This window comes from Schistocerca serialis, chromosome 4 (genome assembly GCF_023864345.2).
Source record: "Schistocerca serialis cubense isolate TAMUIC-IGC-003099 chromosome 4, iqSchSeri2.2, whole genome shotgun sequence".
NCBI lineage: Eukaryota > Metazoa > Arthropoda > Insecta > Orthoptera > Acrididae > Schistocerca > Schistocerca serialis.
This window is the reverse complement of record NC_064641.1, coordinates 77,793,679-77,815,920: the sequence shown is the minus strand read 5'-3', so window position 1 is coordinate 77,815,920 and position 22,242 is coordinate 77,793,679. Positions and strand designations below refer to the sequence as shown.

Here is a 22,242-nt window from a genome sequence, read left to right as displayed (position 1 = left end):
GTTGATGTTCCGGGGGATGACGTTTCTCGCGGCCGACCTCGTCCCTTTCTGACGCCGGCTTTTAGAAGACAAGCCTTTGATATAGTACATGGATTGTGCCATCCCAGGGTACGCCCGACATTCCGCCTAGTATCGCAACGTTTCGTGTGGCCAGGCATGCAAAAAGACTGCCGTGAGTGGGTCCAATCTTGTCTTCAGTGCCAACGCTGCAAGATTAATCGCCATGTACACGCACCGATCGGTGATTTTCTGGATACCACCGCCCGCTTTGCCCACGTTCATTTAGATGTAGTCGGACCACTTCAACCTTCGAACGGGCAAAGATATCTGTTTACAATGATCGACCGTTTTACACGTTGGCCGGAGGCAGTGCCGGTGGATAATATCACAGCAGACACATTAGCTTCCGCTTTTGCAATGACTTGGTTGGCAAGATTTGGATGCCCACTACATATTACCACTGACCGTGGACGGCAATTTGAATCAGACCTGTTCTCACAGCTGGCCAAGTTTTGTGGTTACACCCACCATAAGACCACAAGTTATCACCCAGCAAGCAACGGAATGATCGAACGCTGGCACCGTTGTTTGAAGGCCGCGCTGATGTGCCACGAAGAAACCTGGACAACCGCACTACCAGTGGTCTTGTTAGGCTTACGGACGACTTTCAAACCAGACCTGGGGTCGTCAGCGGCAGAACTGGTTTATGGAGAAACACTGCGCCTTCCTGGTGACTTTGTAGACGCTGATGCCACAGAGACAGTTGCTACTGGCCAGCCGGATTTCTTGCGACGATTGAGGGACCATGTATCAAAGATTCGCCCTCCGAAAGCCACATGGCATGGCAAGCAGCCCACTTTCATGCACCAGGACCTGGAACAATGTCGTCACGTCATGCTCCGCACTGAGGGCGTTAAACCGCCTCTACAAGCTCCTTATTCTGGTCCATATGAAGTGCTACGGCGCAGTGCCCACACCATGGATATCCTAGTGAACGGCAAAACCATGACTGTTGTGTTGAATCGGGTTGAACCTGCGTATGTTTTTCCTGACACCCCACTAGCGGCACCTCGTCGTAGGCATCCATCTATCGCTGTTCCAGACACTGACGCCACATCTCCGGCGCCGGCTCTTCAACATCCGCCGCCCAACGCAGCACAACATCCGCCTCCAGACGTTGTTCCTCCTCCTCCGCCGAGGACGACCCGTTCTGGACGTCGGGTGCACTTTCCGGCGCGGTAGCTCGACGCCGACGCTCCGCTTCCGCCCGGGGGGCTGATGTAGTGACGCTCCTGCGCACTAATTCAAGCTCGCCGGTGTGTGTGTGTGTTTGTGTGCTGTGCGCGTGTGTCAGTGCAGTGCTGTGCGGTTGTAATTACTTTACGCGACGTTTGTGTAGTTCCGCGCCCAGCCTCTAGAGGCGCTGTGTTTTCTAGCTTTTATATACGTTCTGTTATTATTATTATTAATCCTTGTTGTTTGAGTTAGTGAGTAGTTCCGTGCCTCCTGACTTGTGTGGACGAGTACTGTTTTCTCTCCTAACTACGGAAGTTTCCGAGGATTAAGGATCCTCTGTATAGGCCGGAAGCAAATTTTATAGCTCCGATCTGTCCATGCATGCCGGGCGTCGGCAGATACGCGCTCGCAATAAAGTTATTGTTGCTCAACTGAAGGTCTTCATTCTTCTGAATCACGTTAAGCAAAGGTCGGACAGCCACCAGTTTAGCTGAACCCGACAATCTCATTCTTTTATATCAAGGAATGGTTTATCAGCATGTTGTACCTGCACACACATCAGTAACTGGACAATACTACAGGGATGTCCTGAAAACATTGAAGTCCAAAGGCCACATTTCCGTGAAGCAGGCTTGCACCACGATAATGCACACCCGTATATTGCCAATGTTGCTGCTGAATATCTTGTAAAAATCAAAGTGTAATGCATCCCTCACTCTCCCTATAGTCCGGAGTTAGCCTCATGTGACTTTTTTCTATTCCCTAGCATGAAGAAATGCCTTCGTGGCAGGCATTATCAATCATTAGAAGCGGTGGTGAAGGCTGCGGAGGCAATTTTGAAGGTCCTCTCAAAAAATGGTTTCCAACATGTATTTGAAGACTGGCAGACACTGTTACAAGTGCATCACATTCATGGGATACTACTTTGAGAAGGACCATCAATTTTGAGGATGAGTAAAGGTATGTTGTCAAAAGAAAATTATGATCATTCTTTATTGAACAGCCCTCGTAAATTAACAAATGATGGAACTGATCCTCCTTGGTACCCAAAATGTGTCAGAACACCGTTGCAGAAGCAACAAAAAGAACATGCCAAATTTAAACGGATGCAAAATCTTCAAGACTGGCGATCTTTTACAGAAGCTAGAAATTTAGCATGGTATTCAATGCAAAATGCTTATAATTGTTTCCACAATGAAACTTTGTCTCAAAACTTGGCAGAAAATCCAAAGAGATTCTGGTCACAGGTGAAATATGCTAGCAGCAAGATACAATTAATTCCCTCTCTGCACGATAGCAATGAAGATATTATCAAAGACAGTGTTGCCAAAGCAGAGTTACTACAGGCAGCCTTCTGAAATTCCTTCACCAAAGAAGGCGAAGTAAATATTCCAGAATTCAAATCAAGAACAGCTGCCAACATAAGTAACATGGAAGTAGATATCCTCGGAGTAGTGAAGCAACTTAAATCACTTAACAAAAGCAGGTCTTCCGGTCCAGATTGTATACAACTTCGGTTCCTTTCAGAATATGCTGATACAATAGCTCCACACTTAACAGTCATATACAATTGTTCACTCAACAAAAGATCCATACCCAAAGACTGGAAAGTTGCACAGTCACACCAATATTCAAGAAAGGTAGTAGGAGTAATCCACTATATTACAGGCCCATATCATTAATGTCGATATGCAGCAGGATTTTGTTAATATTTGTGTTTGAACATTATGAATTATCTCGAAGAAAACTGTCTATTGACACACAGTCAACACGGATTTACAAAACATCATTCTTGTGAAACACAACTAGCTCTTTACTTGCATGAAGTGTTGAGTGCTACTGACAAGGGATTTCAAATTGATTCCGTATTTCTGGATTTCCGGAAGCCTTTTGACACTGTACCACACAACTGGCTTATAGTGAAATCGGAATATCATCTCAGTTATGTTACTGGCTTCATGATTTCCTGTCGGAGAGGTCACAGTTCATAGTAACTGACTGAAAGTCATAGAGCAAAACACAAGTGATATCTGGCATTCCCCAAGGAAGTGTTATAGGTCCTTTCCTGTCCCTAAATAATTTGGGAGACAATTTGAGTAGCCGTCTTAGATTGTTTGCAGATGAGGCTGTCGTTTATCTACTAGTAGAGTCATCAGAAGATCAAAACGAATTAGAAAGGATATCTGTATGGTGTGAAAATTGGCAATTGGCCCTAAATGATGAAAAGCATGAGGTCATCAACATGAGTGCTAAAAGGAATCTGTTAAACTTCGTTTACACAATAAATCAGTCAAATCTAAAGGCTGTAAATTCAACTAAATACATAGGAATTACAATTATGAACCACTTAAATTGGAAAGAACACACAAAAAATAACCAAAGACTGCGTTTTATTGGCAGGACACTTAGAAAATGTAACAGATCTACTGAGGAGAGTGCCTAAACTACGCTTGACTGTCCTTTTTTTTATAATACTGCTGCGCGGTGTGGGATCCTTACCAGATAGGATTGATGGAGTACATCAAAAAAGTTCAAAGAAGGGCAGCACGTTTTGTATTATCATGAAATATGGGGAGTGTCACTGAAATTATACTGGAGTCGGGGTGGATGTCATTAAAACAAAGGCATTTTTCGCTGCGGCACAATCTTCTCACGAAATTTCAATCACCAGCTTTCTCCTCCGAATGCGAAAAACTTTGTTGACACCAACCTACATAGGGAGAAACGATCACCATAATAAAATAAGAGCAATCACAGCTCACATGAAAAGATACAGGTGTTTGTTTTCTCCTCGCACTTTACGAGACTGGAAGGATAGAGAATTGTGAAGGTGGTTCGATGAATCCTCTGCCAGAGACTTAAATGTAATTTTCAGAGTATCCATGCAGATGTAGATTAATATTCGATTAAGTTAAGGCAAGAGGTAAGCAGAAGGAACAGAAAACACCAATTTCAGATCCAAAACTACATTTCATGCAGGAATAAAATGGTAGGAACAAACACATTTATAAAAGCAATAACACTCAAAAATGAAACGGATGTCTGCTGTGCTGTGACAAACCAACAAACAGCTTGCTTGTAAGTATAATTTACAGATTCATCACTATTCTAACAGTTTAGATTTTTAGTGTATTCATCAATGTAGGTATTCAGAACACTTCTAGCTTTTTTAACATTCATAACTGTTTCTCATATACCGTCAATGATTTCAGTGCTTAGTCTCTAAAACCATGATTTATATATGACTCACATTTTTGCATCATGTTTATTTTATTCATCCAAAAGTTTTTACATATTTTGGAGTAGCTAGATAATTTGTTTACAAATGGCATGTAGGAATGTAGATTCATTGATTCTCTCTTTCTGACTGTTACGGAAAATATAACAGTAATAGCTGTCTGCAGAAAAGGAAGAAGTTTTCAAACCTGTGCACTATCTAAGATAAGAGACCAACAAACACCTATCATATAATGTGGGCGTACCCTGGAAAATTGCAATAAAAGTCAACAGTTAATACTTCCAACACCGGAAAGCAATAAGAAATTGTATTTCTCAGAGTCAATTCTAATGATTGCAAGCCTAGATGTACAGTGTATCACCAAAACTAAAAAATAAAATCCTCTCAGAGCTTTGTTCCATACATAAAAATGGAACTTACTGTGTATACAAGAAAAGACAGATGAAAGAAGGGACAATAAAACCAGGAACAATACTTTTTTTTATTAACTACATAAAATCCACTCTGAAGTATGCCAGTGCTTTCTCCATAAGACCAGAACTAGCCATTACATCAACCAACAAAATTACGAACAACAACATAGAGCTATTAACTACTGAATGTAGCACCTTTACTATAACACCAGTATATAAACTCCATGGTGACAAGCTCAGCCTGACTTTGCCATCAAACTTCAACAACCAGAAAACACAGTTCATTTTAGATGACCTTAACTGCAACTGCACCACAGGAGTACTGAGGTACAAATGGAAATGGACATATACTAGAGCAATGGGTAGAAATAAAGAATTTATGCCTTTCCAGAATGAGATTTTCACTCTGCAGCGGAGTGTGCACTTGTTCGCTAAAGGCAAAGGTCCTAAGTTCGAGTCTCGGTCTGGCACACAGTTTTAAACTGCCAGGAAGCTTCAATTTATCTCCTTGTAATAGTCCCACACTCATACAGCAACAAGATCCAGAAGGGTGAATCCAACTCCGACAATTGTTTTGCAACCAGAAATAGGGGAAGATTGATACTTAAAAACCGTACATGCACCTCTTCCTAAAACACAACACCAACCTATGATAATCTGAACATATACTGCTGTGAGAACAACAAAAATACCATTCCGCAGGTGGATCAACTTTTAAAACACTAAATGGACAGGGTATGCTGAGGAGTTAGATGTACAAATAAAATCTCTGTAAAGTCCTGGAAAATTACCAAGCCTTTGTGGAGACCCTTCAAAAGACTTCTAGGAGACATATACTATGAGGCTGCACAGAGAATTTTATACCAGGCCTCTCCAATGAGTCAAAGAACATACCAAGGGAATATGAAATGCTCACAAACAGAATCCTTACAGTGAAGAGGTAGTCCTATATGGAGAAACACCAATGGAAATGATTAGAGTCAAAACAAAAGAAATGCGTCTAAATCCTAGGTAGAATGAATAAGACGTACAGCAGTAAAGTGGCCTGGAACTTTGTAAAAGAAATAAACAGTGACTCTAGGATAGTCAAACAACTCCCTGGAGTAATGCCCAAACAAACCGCCCACCAACTCCCACTAAATGGAAATTCCAACAAGAAATGCCAGAAAATAAAAATTATCAGAAGCAAGAGCCAAGACTCAAAATCCCATCATTTATTATAAAAGAAAAATGGAAAAGATGTCGGAGTCAACGATGTACGCATGAAGCAGATCAAGCATGTTGGCACTAGCATCAACTAATAGATTTTCCAAGTCTTTAATCGCCGTCTAAAATCTTGCACGATCACGAAGAATGGAGGAAACCAAGGATAGTAGCACTATCGAAACCAGGGAAAGGCACAGGCCAACAGAAGAACTAACACCCAACTGTGTCCCTATACCATTTGTATAAACTGTGCGAAGAAATTATTTTAAAATTGCACAGCAAATATTTCAGAGCAGAAGCTCATTTCCAGTCCCAAAATACCATGCATACCAGTCAAACCCTGTCCATTATAGAAAACAGAGGAAAGGTCAAAAAACAAACAAATAACAGGTGTAATTCTGGTGGAGTTAAGTTCTGCATATGACACTGTCAGTCATACAATACTCATGAAAGAACTCTACAACACTTTAAGGAACATCAGCTCACAAAAATGATTGAATCAAGTCAAAGGTATTGACAAAATAATGGTATCACCCAGGGCAGTGTCCCGGTCCTCTTTTTATTTAATCTACACACCAATGATCAACCAACCTCAGAACATATTATCCGTTTCTCGTATGCTGACGTTTTGGCTGTTACTGCACAAGGAAAGAGCTATGAGAAAATAGAAGAGAATCTAGAAAACTCAATCATCATGTCTGAATATTATCAAGAGAATTCCCTCGGACCAAACCCCTTGAAACACAAGTTAGCACATTCTGCCTTCACTCAAAACAGGCAAATGAATGCTGGACTGGCAGCAACCTGGGATATAATACAAACAAACCAACCTACCTGGGTGTTGTGCTGGTCAGATCACTGACATACAAATACGGTGACAGCAGGAAGGGGGCGGGGGAAAACAGAGAGAGAGAGAGAGAGAGAGAGAGAGAGAGAGAGTTGGTAGGGGTGTTTCTGCAGGTGAAAGATGATGTCTATTCAAATTTCGTGCCAGTCACTTAAGAGTGATGCTAACAGTGCTACTATGAAGATGCAAATAAGTTTTGCTTTCAATTCAGTCATGAAAATTAGTTACCTTTGAGATTGGGCATGGTGAGTTGATGTCAGTCAAGAAATGCCTTTAAGGTGACAAAGACACCACTATCAACACCTCACCGAGTTTGAATGAGGTTATGTAATAAGACTACAAGAAGCTGTCTATTCCTTCTGTGATACTGCAGAAGGATTCGGTATGAATGTAGCCACTGTACGTGACTGCTGGCAGCGATGTTCACGAGAATGTATGGTCACAAGAAGACCGGACTCCTGGCAGCCACATGTCACTACCGAGAGGGAAGACCATCGTACTCGCGTAAGGCTCTGCTGCATTGTATTGCACTTGTAACAGCAATCTGAGCAGCACTTGGTATCCCAGTGATAACAAACTATTATAAAAAAGGACAGCTCTGACACACACACACACACACACACACACACACACACACACACACACACACACACACCCTGTAGCATGCATTCCACTGACTCCAAACCACTGCTATTTGTGACTTCAGTTGACTCATGTTAAAGCTCATTGGAGGGTGAAGAGGATGCCTGTTGTGTTTTCTGATGAAAGCTGTTTCTGCCTCAGTTGCAGTGATGGCCACGAGTTTCTTAAAAGGACCCCAGTCGAGTGCCTGTGACCGACCTGTCTGTGTGCTAGACACACTGGTTCGGGACACAATTTCGTATGACAGCTGTAGCACTTTCGTGGTTATCCCACACACCCTCACAGCAAAACTGTACATCAATCTGATGTTTCGATCTGTTGTGCTCCCATTCGTGAACAGCATTGCAGGGGGTGTTTTCCAACAGCATAATGCTCACCGGTGTACAACTGTTAGTAACCCAACATGCTCTACAGAGAGTTGACATGTTGTCTTGGCTCATCTGGTCACTAGATCTGTCTCCAATCCAACACATATGGTATATCATTGGTCAACAAATCCAGTATCATCCATGAACAGCATTAAACGTCCCTGTACTGAGCCACTATGTGGAACAGGCAGGGAACTCCACTCACAGACTGACATCCAGACCTGCAGAACACAAAGCATGCACGTTTGCATGTTTGCATTCAACATTCTGGCAGTTACACAGGTTACTAATGTAACAGCATTTCACATTTGCAATGACTTATCTTGCACTTACACTAACCTGTGATCTTGTAATGTCAACCACTTAAATATGTTACCTAGACAAATGTAGTCCCTAAATTTCATTACTCTACATTAATTCTTTTTTGGTGTTGCGATTTCTTTTCCATCAATGTATCACTGCAAGAAGACCTGTCGAAAGGTCATCGCCCGGAGCATCATCTTGAGAAAACTGGCAAATAGTTAATGAGGAGTCAGGTCAATCTTACTACGAACAACTGTCAAGCACTTTGCTTTTCCATGGTGGAATATTAAGGCTGAGTATGGTCCAGATCTACACATGCTAAAAAGTCAATCTAACCCTAAATGACACGCAGATTAACAACAGGATGCATGAAACCCACAGCACCTGGGAAACAATGTAAAGAGGTTGGATTCTCAGGATCTGAGCCCCCAAGAATTGCCCATGAAAATACAGAAAAATTTAAACAGATTTTCAATGAAGGCCACATCCTACATGGTATTCATGTGGACCTGACAAATTGAAAGGCCTGCAAGAGATTCCTTAAGACTGAGCTAAAAGAGCCCCCAAAGGGTTAACCTGTCTTTCAAGAGATGCCCTGTGACAATACAACAAGCTGGAAGATTTGGAGACTGAATCACATCATAATGGGTAAAGTACCAATCAAAACAAATTATTAAATAGGACCTCAAAGACAAGGCAGACAAGAAACACGATTGTGGTGAAGTTCATGACATGGAACATCATGTACAATAAAATAAAAGAAAATATGGTCTGCATTTGGCTGTAACATGGACGCTCTCTATTTAAATAGTGTGATTAGCTAACTTCGAAACTTGTCACTTCCAAGCATCTTGGCATCACTTTCTTTTGCAGACACTTGTTACTGAACGTATACATTCATTCCACTTCAGCATCTTTATCCAAATACATTGGTGTTTTATTATAGTAGCCTATGCTGTACTACAAAAAGACCTTAAAATTTTGTTTTTTGGGGATCCACAGCCTCCTAATGCTTAACAGAAGTAAACATGGTCTACAGTAAGCTGTAATGTAGATGACCTTTATTTACAAAAAAACATGGTTTATAGTAGGCTGAAAATAGAGATCATCTCCATTACAGCCAACTACAGACCATGTCAAATTTCCTGCACACGAAGAAGTAAAGTAAGCGTTCTTTGTATAGATCTAGAAACTGCAGAACTGTACCTGTCAACATATTTTACTTCTTTTCCATTAAGAAAATGAAAACACATTGAAATCAAATCAAATGGACCATGGCAGTAACTGTTTCATAAAAACTGGGACATGTTGTTGATGTTGTTGTTGTTGTTGTAGTTGTCTTCAGTCCTGAGACTGGTTTGATGCAGCTCTCCATGCTACTCTATCCTGTGCAAGCTTCTTCATCTCCCAGTACTTACTGCAACCTACATCCTTCTGAATCTACTTAGTGTATTCATCTCTTGGTCTCCCTCTACGACTTTTACCCTCCACGCTGCCCTCCAATACTAAATTGGTGATCCCTCGATGTCTCAGAACATGTCCTACCAACCGATCCCTTCTTCTAGTCAAGTTGTGCCACAAACTCCTCTTCTCCACAATTCTATTCAATACCATCTCATTAGTTATGTGATCTACCCATCTAATCTTCAGCATTCTTCTGTAGCACCACATTTCGAAAGCTTCTATTCTCTTCTTGTCCAAACTATTTATTGTCCATGTTTCACTTCCATACATGGCTACACTCCATACAAATACTTTCAGAAACGACTTCCTGACACTTAAATCTATACTCAATGTTAACAAATTTTTCTTCTTCAGAAACGATTTCCTTGCCATTGCCAGTCTACATTTTATATCCTCTCTACTTCGACCATCATCAGTTATTTTGCTCCCCAAATAGCAAAACTCATTTACTACTTTAAGTGTCTCATTTCCTAATCTAATTCCCTCAGCATCACCCGACTTAATTCGACTACATTCCATTATCCTTGTTTTGCTTTTGTTGATGTTTATCTTATATCCTCCTTTCAAGACACTGCCCATTCCGTTCAACTGCTCTTCCAAGTCTTTTGCTGTCTCTGACAGAATTACAATGTCATCGGCAAACCTCAACGTTTTTATTTCTTCTCCATGGACTTTAATACCTACTCCGAATTTTTCTTTTGTTTCCTTTACTGCTTGCTCAATATACAGATTGAATAACATCGGGAATTGGGACATAGTACTTATGTTTCAAAATAAAACTGCCGAGGAGCAGTCAAACGGTGCTACTCAATGGTTCAGGAAGGCTTGTGGCATCACTAAGTACAACTGAGTTTAACATTTAGTGACATGACAGCATCTGGCACTATTATAGTCATACCACTGAAAACTAGGTGTTCACACATGAATTTATAGTATGCTGCAAGGAGTGGCATCACTTCAGTTGTGTATGTACAGGGTTATTACAAATGATTGAAGCGATTTCACAGCTCTACAATAACTTTATTATTTGAGATATTTTCACAATGCTTTGCACACACATACAAAAACTCAAAAAGTTTTTTTTTAGGCATTCACAAATGTTCGATATGTGCCCCTTTAGTGATTCGGCAGACATCAAGCCGATAATCAAGTTCCTCCCGCACTCGGCGCAGCATGTCCCCATCAATGAATTCGAAAGCATCGTTGATGCGAGCTCGCAGTTCTGGCACGTTTCTTGGTAGAGGAGGTTTAAACACTGAATCTTTCACATAACCCCACAGAAAGAAATCGCATGGGGTTAAGTCGGGAGAGCGTGGAGGCCATGACATGAATTGCTGATCATGATCTCCACCACGACCGATCCATCGATTTTCCCGTTACAGAGGCATCCAGAAGCTTTAAACTGCGCATACCATCGCCGAATGGAGTTAGCAGTTGGTGGATCTTTGTTGAACTTCGTCCTGAAGTGTCGGTGCACTGTTATGACTGACTGATGTGAGTGCATTTCGAGCACGACATACGCTTTCTCGGTTCCTGTCGCCATTTTAACTCACTGCGCTCTCGAGCGCTCTGGCGGCAGAAACCTGAAGTGCAGCTTCAGCCGAACAAAACTTTATGAGTTTTTCTACGTATCTGTAGTGTGTCGTGACCATATGTCAGTGAATGGAGCTACAGTGAATTTATGAAATCGCTTCAATCATTTGTAATAGCCCTGTATATCAATGTAGCTTTACACAGTAATTACCTTAATCACCTGATGATGTCAAACAGTTGCTTCAAAGAAATATTGGTTGGCTTACAAACTTATCTGCTGGAGTCCACAAAGTGTATTTACAACTTATATGTAAACTGGAACTAACCAGTACTAGTAATATTGTAAACTCTCAGGTTTTATGCCATGGTCATTAAAAGCACAGGACATTCTACTCACAGTGGCTATTCTCTCATATTTTTCTTTCTTATTGCTCCCTTGAGAGGCATTCCACACAAGATCTGTCCTCCACCCGAAAATTTTTGCTTGTGTACTTCCTTATTGATGAAGGACAAAAGTTTTAGTCCCTGTGCTTTCTTACTTAAATGCACAATCATTGTTATGTATTCTCTCAGGCAGATTTGTTTATTTCCTTAGAAAATAGTGTGACTATTGTTTATTTGAATTCTGAGAAAATGACTATGTAGTGAAAATTAAAAACTTTCATATGCACAAGATGTTTTTAAATCACTGTCACAATAGGAAAAACAATAGTCATCCATCTTTTTATGTACTTACCACTGAATTGTTGGGCCACATCTTAGGTGAAATGTGACACGCTGACAAAACCTACATTATGGAAGTAGTCCATATTTGTTTACTTGAGGATTCCAAAGTTCAAATAAATAGTGTGTGTTTGTGATTCTTTTCTTCTAACTAGTTACATTGCTACTTCGGCAAACAAATATACTAAATACCATTCTTCAGAGAACAAAATTTCATTCTTATTATGTTTATGTAATCATTGAAATACAATAATTGGGCCTGCCTGTGTTTTGTTACTTTGATTTCCCTTATGAAAAGAATTCAAGATAAGAAACATGAACAGAAGCAATCAGTCCCAGGATTTTATAAATAACCTGATATTTAAATGTGTGTACCAATGTACGAGCAAACATGTGGTGTCATGAATGGAAGATGGGAATGATAATCTTAGCAGAACATAAATGTGACAGTAATTTTCTCATGCATGGAACATACCAGATATAAGTAGAAACCATACATATAATACGAGGACCAAAAGCAATTCTAATATTAATAGTTAATGAAATGACTTATGTACAGTGATGAAGCAATGCACTGCAGTAATTCAATGGTCAGAATCTTAAATAATATTCGTATAGCAACTACATGTAACTAAACAAATAATCATATGAATATAATAGAGGGAAACATTCCACGTGGGAAAAATATATCTAAAAACAAAGAAGATGTGACTTACCAAACGAAAGCGCTGGCAGGTTGATAGACACACAAACAAACACAAACATACACACAAAATTCTAGGTTTCGCAACCAACGGTTGCTTCATCAGGAAAGAGGGAAGGAGAGGGAAAGACGAAAGAATGTGGGTTTTAAGGGAGAGGGTAAGGAGTCATTCCAATCCCGGGAGCGGAAAGACTTACCTTAGGGGGAAAAAAGGACAGGTATACACTCGCACGCACACACACACATATCCATCCGCACATACACAGACACAAGCAGACATTTGTAAAGGCAAAGAGTTTGGGCAGAGATGTCAGTCGAGGCGGAAGTACATAGGCAAAGATGTTGTTGAATGACAGGTGAGGTATGAGCGGCGGCAAATTGAAATTAGCGGAGATTGACGCCTGGCGGATAATGAGAAGAGATGATATACTGAAGGGCAAGTTCCCACCTCTGGAGTTCTGACAGGTTGGTGTTAGTGGGAAGTATCCAGATAACCCGGACGGTGTAACACTGTGCCAAGATGTGCTGGCCGTGCACCAAGGCACGTTTAGCCACAGAGTGATCCTCATTACCAACAAACACTGTCTGCCTGTGTCCATTCATGCAAATGGACAGTTTGTTGATGGTCATTCCCACATAGAAAGCTTCACAGTGTAGGCAGGTCAGTTGGTAAATCACGTGGGTGCTTTCACACATGGCTCTGCCCTTGATCGTGTACACCTTCCGGGTTACAGGACTGGAGTAGGTGGTGGTGGGAGGGTGCATAGGACAGGTGTTACACTTGTGGTGGTTACAAGGGTAGGAGCCAGAGGGTAGGGAAGGTGGTTTGGGGATTTCATAGGGATGAACTAAGAGGTTACGAAGGTTAGGTGGACGGCGGAAAGACACTCTTGGTGGAGTGGGGAGGATTTCATGAAGGATGGATCTCATTTCAGGGCAGGATTTGAGGAAGTCGTATCCCTGCTGGAGAGCCACATTCAGAGTCTGATCCAGTCCCGGAAAGTATCCTGTCACAAGTGGGAGGTCCTGGGTTTGAGGGGCACCTACTCCAGTCCTGCAACCCGGAAGGTGTACACGATCAAAGTCAGGGCCACGTGTGAAAGCACCCATGTGATTTACCAACTGACCTGCCTACACTGTGAAGCTTTCTATGTGGGAATGACCAGCAACAAACTGTCCATTCGCATGAATGGACACAGGCAGACAGTGTTTGTTGGTAATGAGGATCATCCTGTGGCTAAACATGCCTTGGTGCACGGCCAGCACATCTTGGCACAGTGTTACACCGTCCGGGTTATCTGGATACTTCCCACTAACACCAACCTGTCAGAACTCCAGAGGTGGGAACTTGCCCTTCAGTATATCCTCTCTTCTCGTTACCCGCCAGGCCTCAACCTCCGCTAATTTCAAGTTGCCGCCGCTCATACCTCACCTGTCATTCAACAACATCTTTGCCTATGTACTTCCGCCTCGACTGACATCTCTGCCCAAACTCTTTGCCTTTACAAATGTCTGCTTGTGTCTGTGTATGTGCGGATGGATATGTGTGTGTATGCGAGTGTATACGTGTCCTTTTTTCCCCCTAAGGTAAGTCTTTCCGCTCCCGGGATTGGAATGACTCCTTACCCTCTCCCTTAAAACCCACATCCTTTCGTCTTTCCCTCTTTCCTGATGAAGCAACCGTTGGTTGCGAAAGCTAGAATTTTGTGTGTATGTTTGCGTGTCTATCAACCTGCCAGCGCTTTCGTTTGGTAAGTCACATCTTCTTTGTTTTTAGATAAATAAATAATCAGTTTAAAATATACTCAAAACTATATACTTTATGAGTAAACACACTATTATCATCTTAAATTTGTCTGTTTCCCTACTGTATGGGCAGAATGCTTATTTAGACTTAACTATACATTCCAAAAGCTGAGCATAACATATCTGCAACTTACATGCCTGACAATGTAAATATTTCCCCACACAGGGCCAGAAGTCTTGCTTGATTAGAAAGCTGGAAATTATTGTAGATAATCAGACAATATGCCCTGTACATGAAGTTAAATGGTCAGAGAGAGGGGGAGGGAGGGAGGGAGGGAGGGAGGGAGGGAGGGAGAGAGAGAGAGAGAGAGAGAGAGAGAGAGAGAGGGAGTGGGGGGCAGAGAGCATTTATGTAAACATTTTAATGTGGTAGTTTTTGGTGGGAGGAGTTCTGAACACTGGTTGGGTAATAGTGGAAGTTGGACTCAAACTACCATATCTACAACACTGCCAATAATTGTGTTGTAGCTGCTACTGAATATCTTCCGTTGTGCACTGTTCTTTCATTTATCTTTTTATTTTGAAAGGGGTTAAAAGACTGGTCCATGATGTGGTTCCAGTATGACTCTCACAACGCCAAAAGGGGTTAGTGATCCATATTACTACTGTGTCAGTTCTGGCCTCGTACGAGTATGGAGTATGTACACAGGCTGCCAGCCCTGTGAGAGGGAGGTAGGGCTCGTTTTCTCATTCCGCTCCGCTCCTCTCCTCTCCTCTCCTCTCCTCTCAGGATGTCAAGATACTTCTCTTTTTTGCACTCACAGACAACTGTCATAGTGTTTGCATTCTACCAGTCACTGCTTATTCTATATCACAAAATACAGAGCTGTCGGAATAAAGCCTGTGAAATGCTTATCTTCCTCTAGCCTTGGTCTCATTATTTCACTTTCAAATAAAGTAGGCAGTACATTCCAAACAAATCAAAGTCATCATGTATTTTGCACATCCCAACATTCATAACTTGGGCAGTTGCTATGGTGTATTTTTCCCACAGCATTTTGTTATGGTTTCATATTTCAGCAATAGAGGTTTTGAAATGTTGTCGTAATAACATGTGACAGGAATATTAGTGCAAACAATAGATAGGATTCAAGTGATACTACTGCTCTTCCTACACAATCCCAGCTGACAAAAATATTTTGTCGTCACGTACATGAATCCCTTCCACTCAAAGGTAGGTTAATTATTCCATCAAAGATTGTGGCCATGAACAAACTTATGCATCATAGACGGAAGGATATTAGTCAATACATCTAGAACCCTTTTGTAACATTAACAAAGCTGAATCATGCACTTGATGTTTAATTGTATGTTCACCAATTTCAGACATCATCGTGCCATCTACAGAATACATCAGCAGCTCATTCTGTCTTAAGACTGAATAATCTCAAGCCATATGTGAGATCCAGAGTGGCTACTTTTGGGATATCCTTTTCTTTAAATTTTGTAGATATAGCAAGTCATTTCAATAAATTTTCTGCTTTAATAATTCTCCTAGCTCAAACTCTAGTTAACTGCACATTTTTTCCACAAATTTTGAAGTTACATTTCTTGTTTCTTAATATTATTGTACATAGTTTACATTTTTTTTTAAATTTTTTTTTATGCTAAACATTCTGCAGTGGTCAGGAAACTAGACAATTAAAATATATTTTTGGTAATACCAGCACTCCTTTACTTACCGTATGCTTTGCTTGCTTTGTTCGCTGAAATACTGCCAGTCCTTAGGGCTTCAAGTGCACTATTCAGGCTGTCCTCTGTCCAGCTTTTACTAGGCCCCTCTTTCTTGGGAGTGTCAATGCCTAACCGATGGGCACGTTGCCACAGTGTAGTGGATGGAATTCCATATGTTGCAGATGCTTTGGTCAAACTCATGCTATGATTACGAAGCGCATCCAAAGCAAGTTCCATATCTTCCTGTGTCCAAGACTTTGGACCTGTTTTCGTAACCTCATGGTGGCTGACATCTAAAAAGGATTTATTAAGTGAGTTTCTATATGAAAAAGAAACTACAAGCAAATACAGATGCAAAAACATTCTACATATCAAGTGGCAGAGAGAGTGAGGCACATTCAGAAAACATTACATAAATACAATTTTTTTGGAAGCATGGGTTCCCTCATTCAGCTAATATTCTCCCTCAACCACCCAGAGGAGCTTTTCAGTAAGTAGCAAGCCTTGCAACAAGCTGGTCAAGTCCTAAGCTCCCTCTCTATATGTGTCCTTGTCATAAAGTTCATGGACTTCATCGCTAATAGAAATCTATCAGCTATCTACCACCACTTGCGCCAGCCCTAGCATTGAGATTGATCTAGTTCAACAAAAGAAGAGTTATGAAGGAGATAAATGACAGAAAAACTTCTGGACCATTTAGGGGTAGAATCCTGGACATTTTGATTTGTAGTCTGGCATTTAACCACTTAGTTACACCATTTATACCTCTCTAATTTCATTATCTTGACATACGATTTAGGTCTTGTGACTGCTCCATAGCCAGGTTTGTCTTACGCACCACTAATACTTCCTCCTTCAGCGTCTTCACTGGTAAGACATATTCTAGCGAAGGAAAAAGCAATTCACACTGTATTTCAGCTAACATCAAGACACAGTTCAGCTTATTATCCCAGCATGATTACTAAAAAGCTATCAATAAGGATGCAGTTAGTTAAAATCAAACAATGGAAACACCAGACTGGAATATCAACCATACTAGGAAAAGGATAGATTGCTACTGAGTAACAACGTGTCCTTTTCCTAATGATGATGAAGTTAGTAGCACGTTCCTTCGAAAATATTTATGATCTATTACTATGCTGTGGGACAAGTTAGTTACCTTACAGTAATCACTCATTTTCTCTGCGAAAAATATGGCGGTCTGTTGATCATCTATACGATTACCTTCAATTTTTTTTTTTAATTCATATAGTGATTTACACCTAACTCCATATACAATCATTCACTCCCCACCCCTCTCTTTCTTTTAATTGTGCGCACACACAAATTGTATTAGAAACTCGGATATTCTTCAATGGGGTATAAAGTGTTGTCAATCAGATGAGATTTCACTTTGTGTTTGAAGTTAAGAATTTACAAATGTTACTGTTGTCTTCAAACTCTTTTTGATTATTAACAAGAAACTCTATGAAGGAGTAAATGTAGTGTGTGGCTGTTTTCAATATGCCCAACTATTTAAAGGACTAGCTTCAAGAAAAGAAAGTGTAGAGTTAGCACCGCATATTAAATTTATTAAATGGTCCTGTCCAACCAACGCTTTTTTCCTTAATGAATATTTGCGTTGGAATATGATTTCTTAAGCCATCAGTGATGGAACAGGAAAAGTATGTTAGCTTGTTCGACAACCCTGGTATCAGGCTTCATGCAAATGTTGCAGAATTCAGTCATTTTAAGACCCACAGCATGCAACTTCCAGTTCAGGTTTCTATCCATATAACCAACTAAGAATTTAGAGTATTCTATTTCAGAGATTGATTTTTCCTCATACATTATTTCTAATAAAACTCTCACACACTGAGGAGTACAAAACTGGATATACCGTGTTATTGAAGTTCCATTTGCAGACAACCAAATTTCAAGAAAACTTTTAGTGCTGGAGTTTCTTCAGTAGGCTTGATAATAATACTTGCATAATCAGTAAAGAGAATCAATTCAGTTTCTTGGATACATGACAGCACAGTATATGTAATAAGAACATAAATGGACGCAATATCGGTACGTGTGCATTCCACCATTTCCCCATCGGACAGACTCCCATACAGACGACATACTAATAAGCATCCCTGGCATAGAGAAACAGCTGAAAGGTTTGAAAGCAAATAAATCACCTCGTCCATATGGAATCCCAATTTGGTTTTTCAAAGAGTACACTATGGCACTGACCCCTTACCTAGCTTGCATTTATCATGACTCTCTTGCCCAGCACAAAGTGACTGGAAAAAAGCACAGGTGACTCCTGCAAATAAGAAGGGTAAAAGAACAGACCCACAAAATTACAAACCAGTATCTCTAACTTCGGTTTGCTGCAGAATCCTTGAACATATTCTCAGTTTGAATGTAATACACTATCTTGAGTTTGAGAGGCTTAGAAAGCATTGCTCTTGTGAAACTCAGCTTGTCCTTTTCTCCCATGATATACTGCAAACTATGGATGAAGGCCAACAGGCTGATTCCATATTTCTAGATTTCTAGAAAGCATTTGACATGGTACCCCTTTGCAGGCTGTTCATGAAGATACGAGCATATGGAGTAAGTTCACAGATATCAGTGGCTTGAAGACTTCTTAAGTAATAGAACCCAGTATGTTGTCCTCAATGGCGGGGGTTCATCAGAGACAAGAGTATCATCAGGAGTGCCCCAGGGAAGTGTGATAGGACCGCTGTTGTTCTCTATGTACATAAATGATTTGGTGGACATGGTGGGCAGCAATCTGTGGTTGTTTGCGGATGATTTAACGAATGGCAGCTAGCTCTAAATGAGGAAAAATGTAAGTTACTGTGAATGGGTAGGAAGAACAAGCCTGTAAAGTTCGGTGTCCTGCTTGACACAGTGAAAGTTATTTAAACATCTGTGCATGCCGTTGCAAAGTGATATGAAATGGAATGAACACGTGAGAACTGTGCTACGGAAGGCGAATGGTCGACTTCAGTTTATTGGGAGAATTTCAGCAAAGTGTGGTTCACATGTAAAGGTGACTGCAAATAGCATGCTGCACGAGTGTGTGTGATCTGTACCAGGTCGGACTGAGGGAGGACATAGAGGCAGTTTAGAGGAGGGGTGCTATATTTGTTACTGGTAGATTCAAGTAATGTGTGTCATGGAGATGCTTCGGGAACTCGGATGCAAGACAACATTCTTTTTGAGGAAAACTACTGAGAAAATTTAGAGACCTGGCATTTGAAGCTGACTGCCGAACAATTCTACTGCCGCAGACACACATTTCGTGTGAGAACTGCGAAAATAAGACACCTCACTCTATTTGCAAGTGGAACAGGAGAGGGAATGACTGGTAGTGGTACATGGTATTTTTACTGGGAGGCTCTTATCTGAGATAAATTCGAGGCTTCAACCTGAGGCTCTAATGATTATATGGTGATCTTAGATGCGAATTTCTAGATCTTTGCTATGGTGGAGAACTGTAGACCTTTGCACATAAGTTAGGTGCGCACTATGAAGTGCAATCAAAAATTAATAGAAATTTTTCTTTTTCTTAAAGAATTTACTTATTTAATCATGAACATCAACTTTGTCCCATTCATAAGTAATCCCCCCCCCCCCCCCCCCCCCCGATATAATACACTTTTTCCAATCTTGTAAGCACTTCTGGAACTCACTTTTCTTTACAGCGTTCTGCTCCTTCTGTTCTTATTTTATCAATGGAGGCCAAACAATGCCTTTTCATGGTTCTCTTTAGCCTCAGAAATAGAAAAAAAAAAAAAAGAAAAAAAAAATCGCATGGGGTCATGTCCAGCAAATACAGTGGCTGAGGCAACATAATGGGTTTGTTTAAAAAAAACTTGAAATAGCATTGAGGCGTGAGGTTGAACTTTATCATGATGCAATTTCCATTTGTCACTTTGGCACAATTCTGGACCATACAACCATAAGGCAGCAACTCATGATGCACTATGTCATTGTATTAAAAGAAAACAGTGGGAAGAACCTTCACATGTGATGGAACTTATCGAATTTTTTTCAGTCTTGGCTCTTCAGGCAGTTCCATTGGGACCATGGGGCCTTGGTCTCAACGTCATACCTGTAGACCCATGTCTTGTCACCTGTTATAACATTCTTTAGAAGTTCCATATCATTGTTGACTTTATTCAGCAATTCCGAAGTGTTGTCTACACGTAATTTTTGGTCAAAATTCAACAATTTCAGAACAAACATTGCTGCTACAAGTTTCATGCTAAAAAAAAAAAAAAAAAATTATATATATATATATATATATATATATATATATATATATATATATATATATATGCTCGACATAAGCCACAGGATATGCTGACATCGTCAGCAATCTCTCTGATGGTTATCTGGCAATTTTCCTGAAACATTTTCTTTACTTCTACTACATTGTTGTCAGTAACTGCTGTGCTAGGGCATCCAGGGGCAGTCCGAATCTTCAACGTCTTCTCGATCCTCTTTGAAATGTTTACACCACTCAAACTCTTGTCTTACACACAGTACATTCGCCAAAAGCCATAGTCAATATTTCGAATGCGGTGCTGCACGTTATTCCATAGAAAATTCTTTCATCAATTTTTTCAACGTTTTCAACTGTCAACAAAACAGCTGAGAATGCAAACATTCATCAGGAGTTTGTGTACCAACACAATAATTTTTTAAATGTGACGTACAAAGCCCACAAAATTAAAAAAAAAGTCCCATTTCTTTTTGACCATACCTCGTATGTGCAGGAAGTGACTACTAGGGTATTAAGAGAATGTGTGGCACTGGATGTTTAGGATAGAAAAACCTCCAATGCTAATCTTCCCCTTTTATGCAGTGGATCTCTTGGTCTGTTGTTTCAGAAGGTTTCTTACCACATGATGTGGCTCAACAGTGACACTGAGCTCGCACTCACAGTGCCAGTTAAAATCTTCGTCTGGTCATTCAGACTTTGGTTTTCCAAGGTTTCTCTAAGCAGCTTGAGGCAAATGCTTAGACAGTTCCTTCGAAAATGTCATGGACAATTTTCTTCCCCATTTTTCCCAAATCTGTGCTTCAGCTTCATCTCTAATGACTTCATTGCTGACAGGTGATAAACCATAATATACTTTCCTCTTTGCAGCTTTATGAATTGATTCCCACAGGGTATCATTTCTTCACACTTTTCAGTTACATAATGTGGAGAAGGAATCACTAGATCTCACGGTTAGTATCTGTGTCCCTTTTACTTGTGTGCTCATAAGACTGCTGCCACTCTTTATGTGATTATACACACATTTTTATGGAATTGAAAACTAATTTCCACAAAACTGCTAAACGAAACAAACGTATTTATTTACCTGTTATATCAAGGCTCTCCTGGCTCCAACTTTTGGGGCTTCCTTTCACAGCATCCCCACTCAGATCTGTAAACACAACTGACCTTATTATTGTATTACTCACATACACGAGTTATATTTAGCAACTTAATTTTCAGGTAAGAAATACTCTTAATGACAAATTGAGTTGAGAATTTTTTACAGTTATTTGTATTTATATAATGCCATTTTTGCACAAGTTGCTGAAACTACATATAAGAATAAGAATCTTTACTAGCTGTTCATTATTTTCTTATACAATGGGCTTCGTCAACAAGTTCAATTACAGTACAAAGATGGTTATATTCTCGTAACAATGTATATATAAATCATATGAATGTTTGTGTAGTACAATAGCACGCATTTGGAATTTTGTATAGTGTTAATTTCACAATAATAAATAAACATTATACAAATTTATATTACGCGCGGAGTATTCATGTTAATGACGAATGGCTCTGAGCACTATGGGACTTAACTTCCCAGGTCATCAGTCCCCTAGAACTTAGAACTACTTAAACCTAACTAACCTAAGGATATTATATATAAAAACAAAGATGAGGTGACTTACCGAACAAAAGCGCTGGCAGGTCGATAGACACACAAACAAAGACAAACATACAAACAAAATTCAAGCTTTCGCAACAAACTGTTGCCTCATCAGGAAAGAGGGAAGGAGAGGGGAAGACGAAAGGAAGTGGGTTTTAAAGGAGA

At 40.4% G+C, this 22,242-nt stretch overlaps 1 protein-coding gene across 1 annotated transcript in view; it reads right to left on the bottom strand.

Annotated features, from left to right (window-relative positions):
• LOC126474902 (protein bric-a-brac 1) overlaps positions 1–22,242 on the bottom strand; it is a 261,416-nt gene that overhangs the window by 6,122 nt on the left and 233,052 nt on the right. Inside the window, exons 8-9 of the mRNA XM_050102399.1 lie at positions 21,511–21,576; positions 16,165–16,449 (exon numbers count right to left, since the gene is read on the bottom strand). Of these exons, the coding sequence (XP_049958356.1) occupies positions 16,165–16,449; positions 21,511–21,576 (351 nt within the window). The remainder of the gene's footprint in view (positions 1–16,164; positions 16,450–21,510; positions 21,577–22,242) is intronic.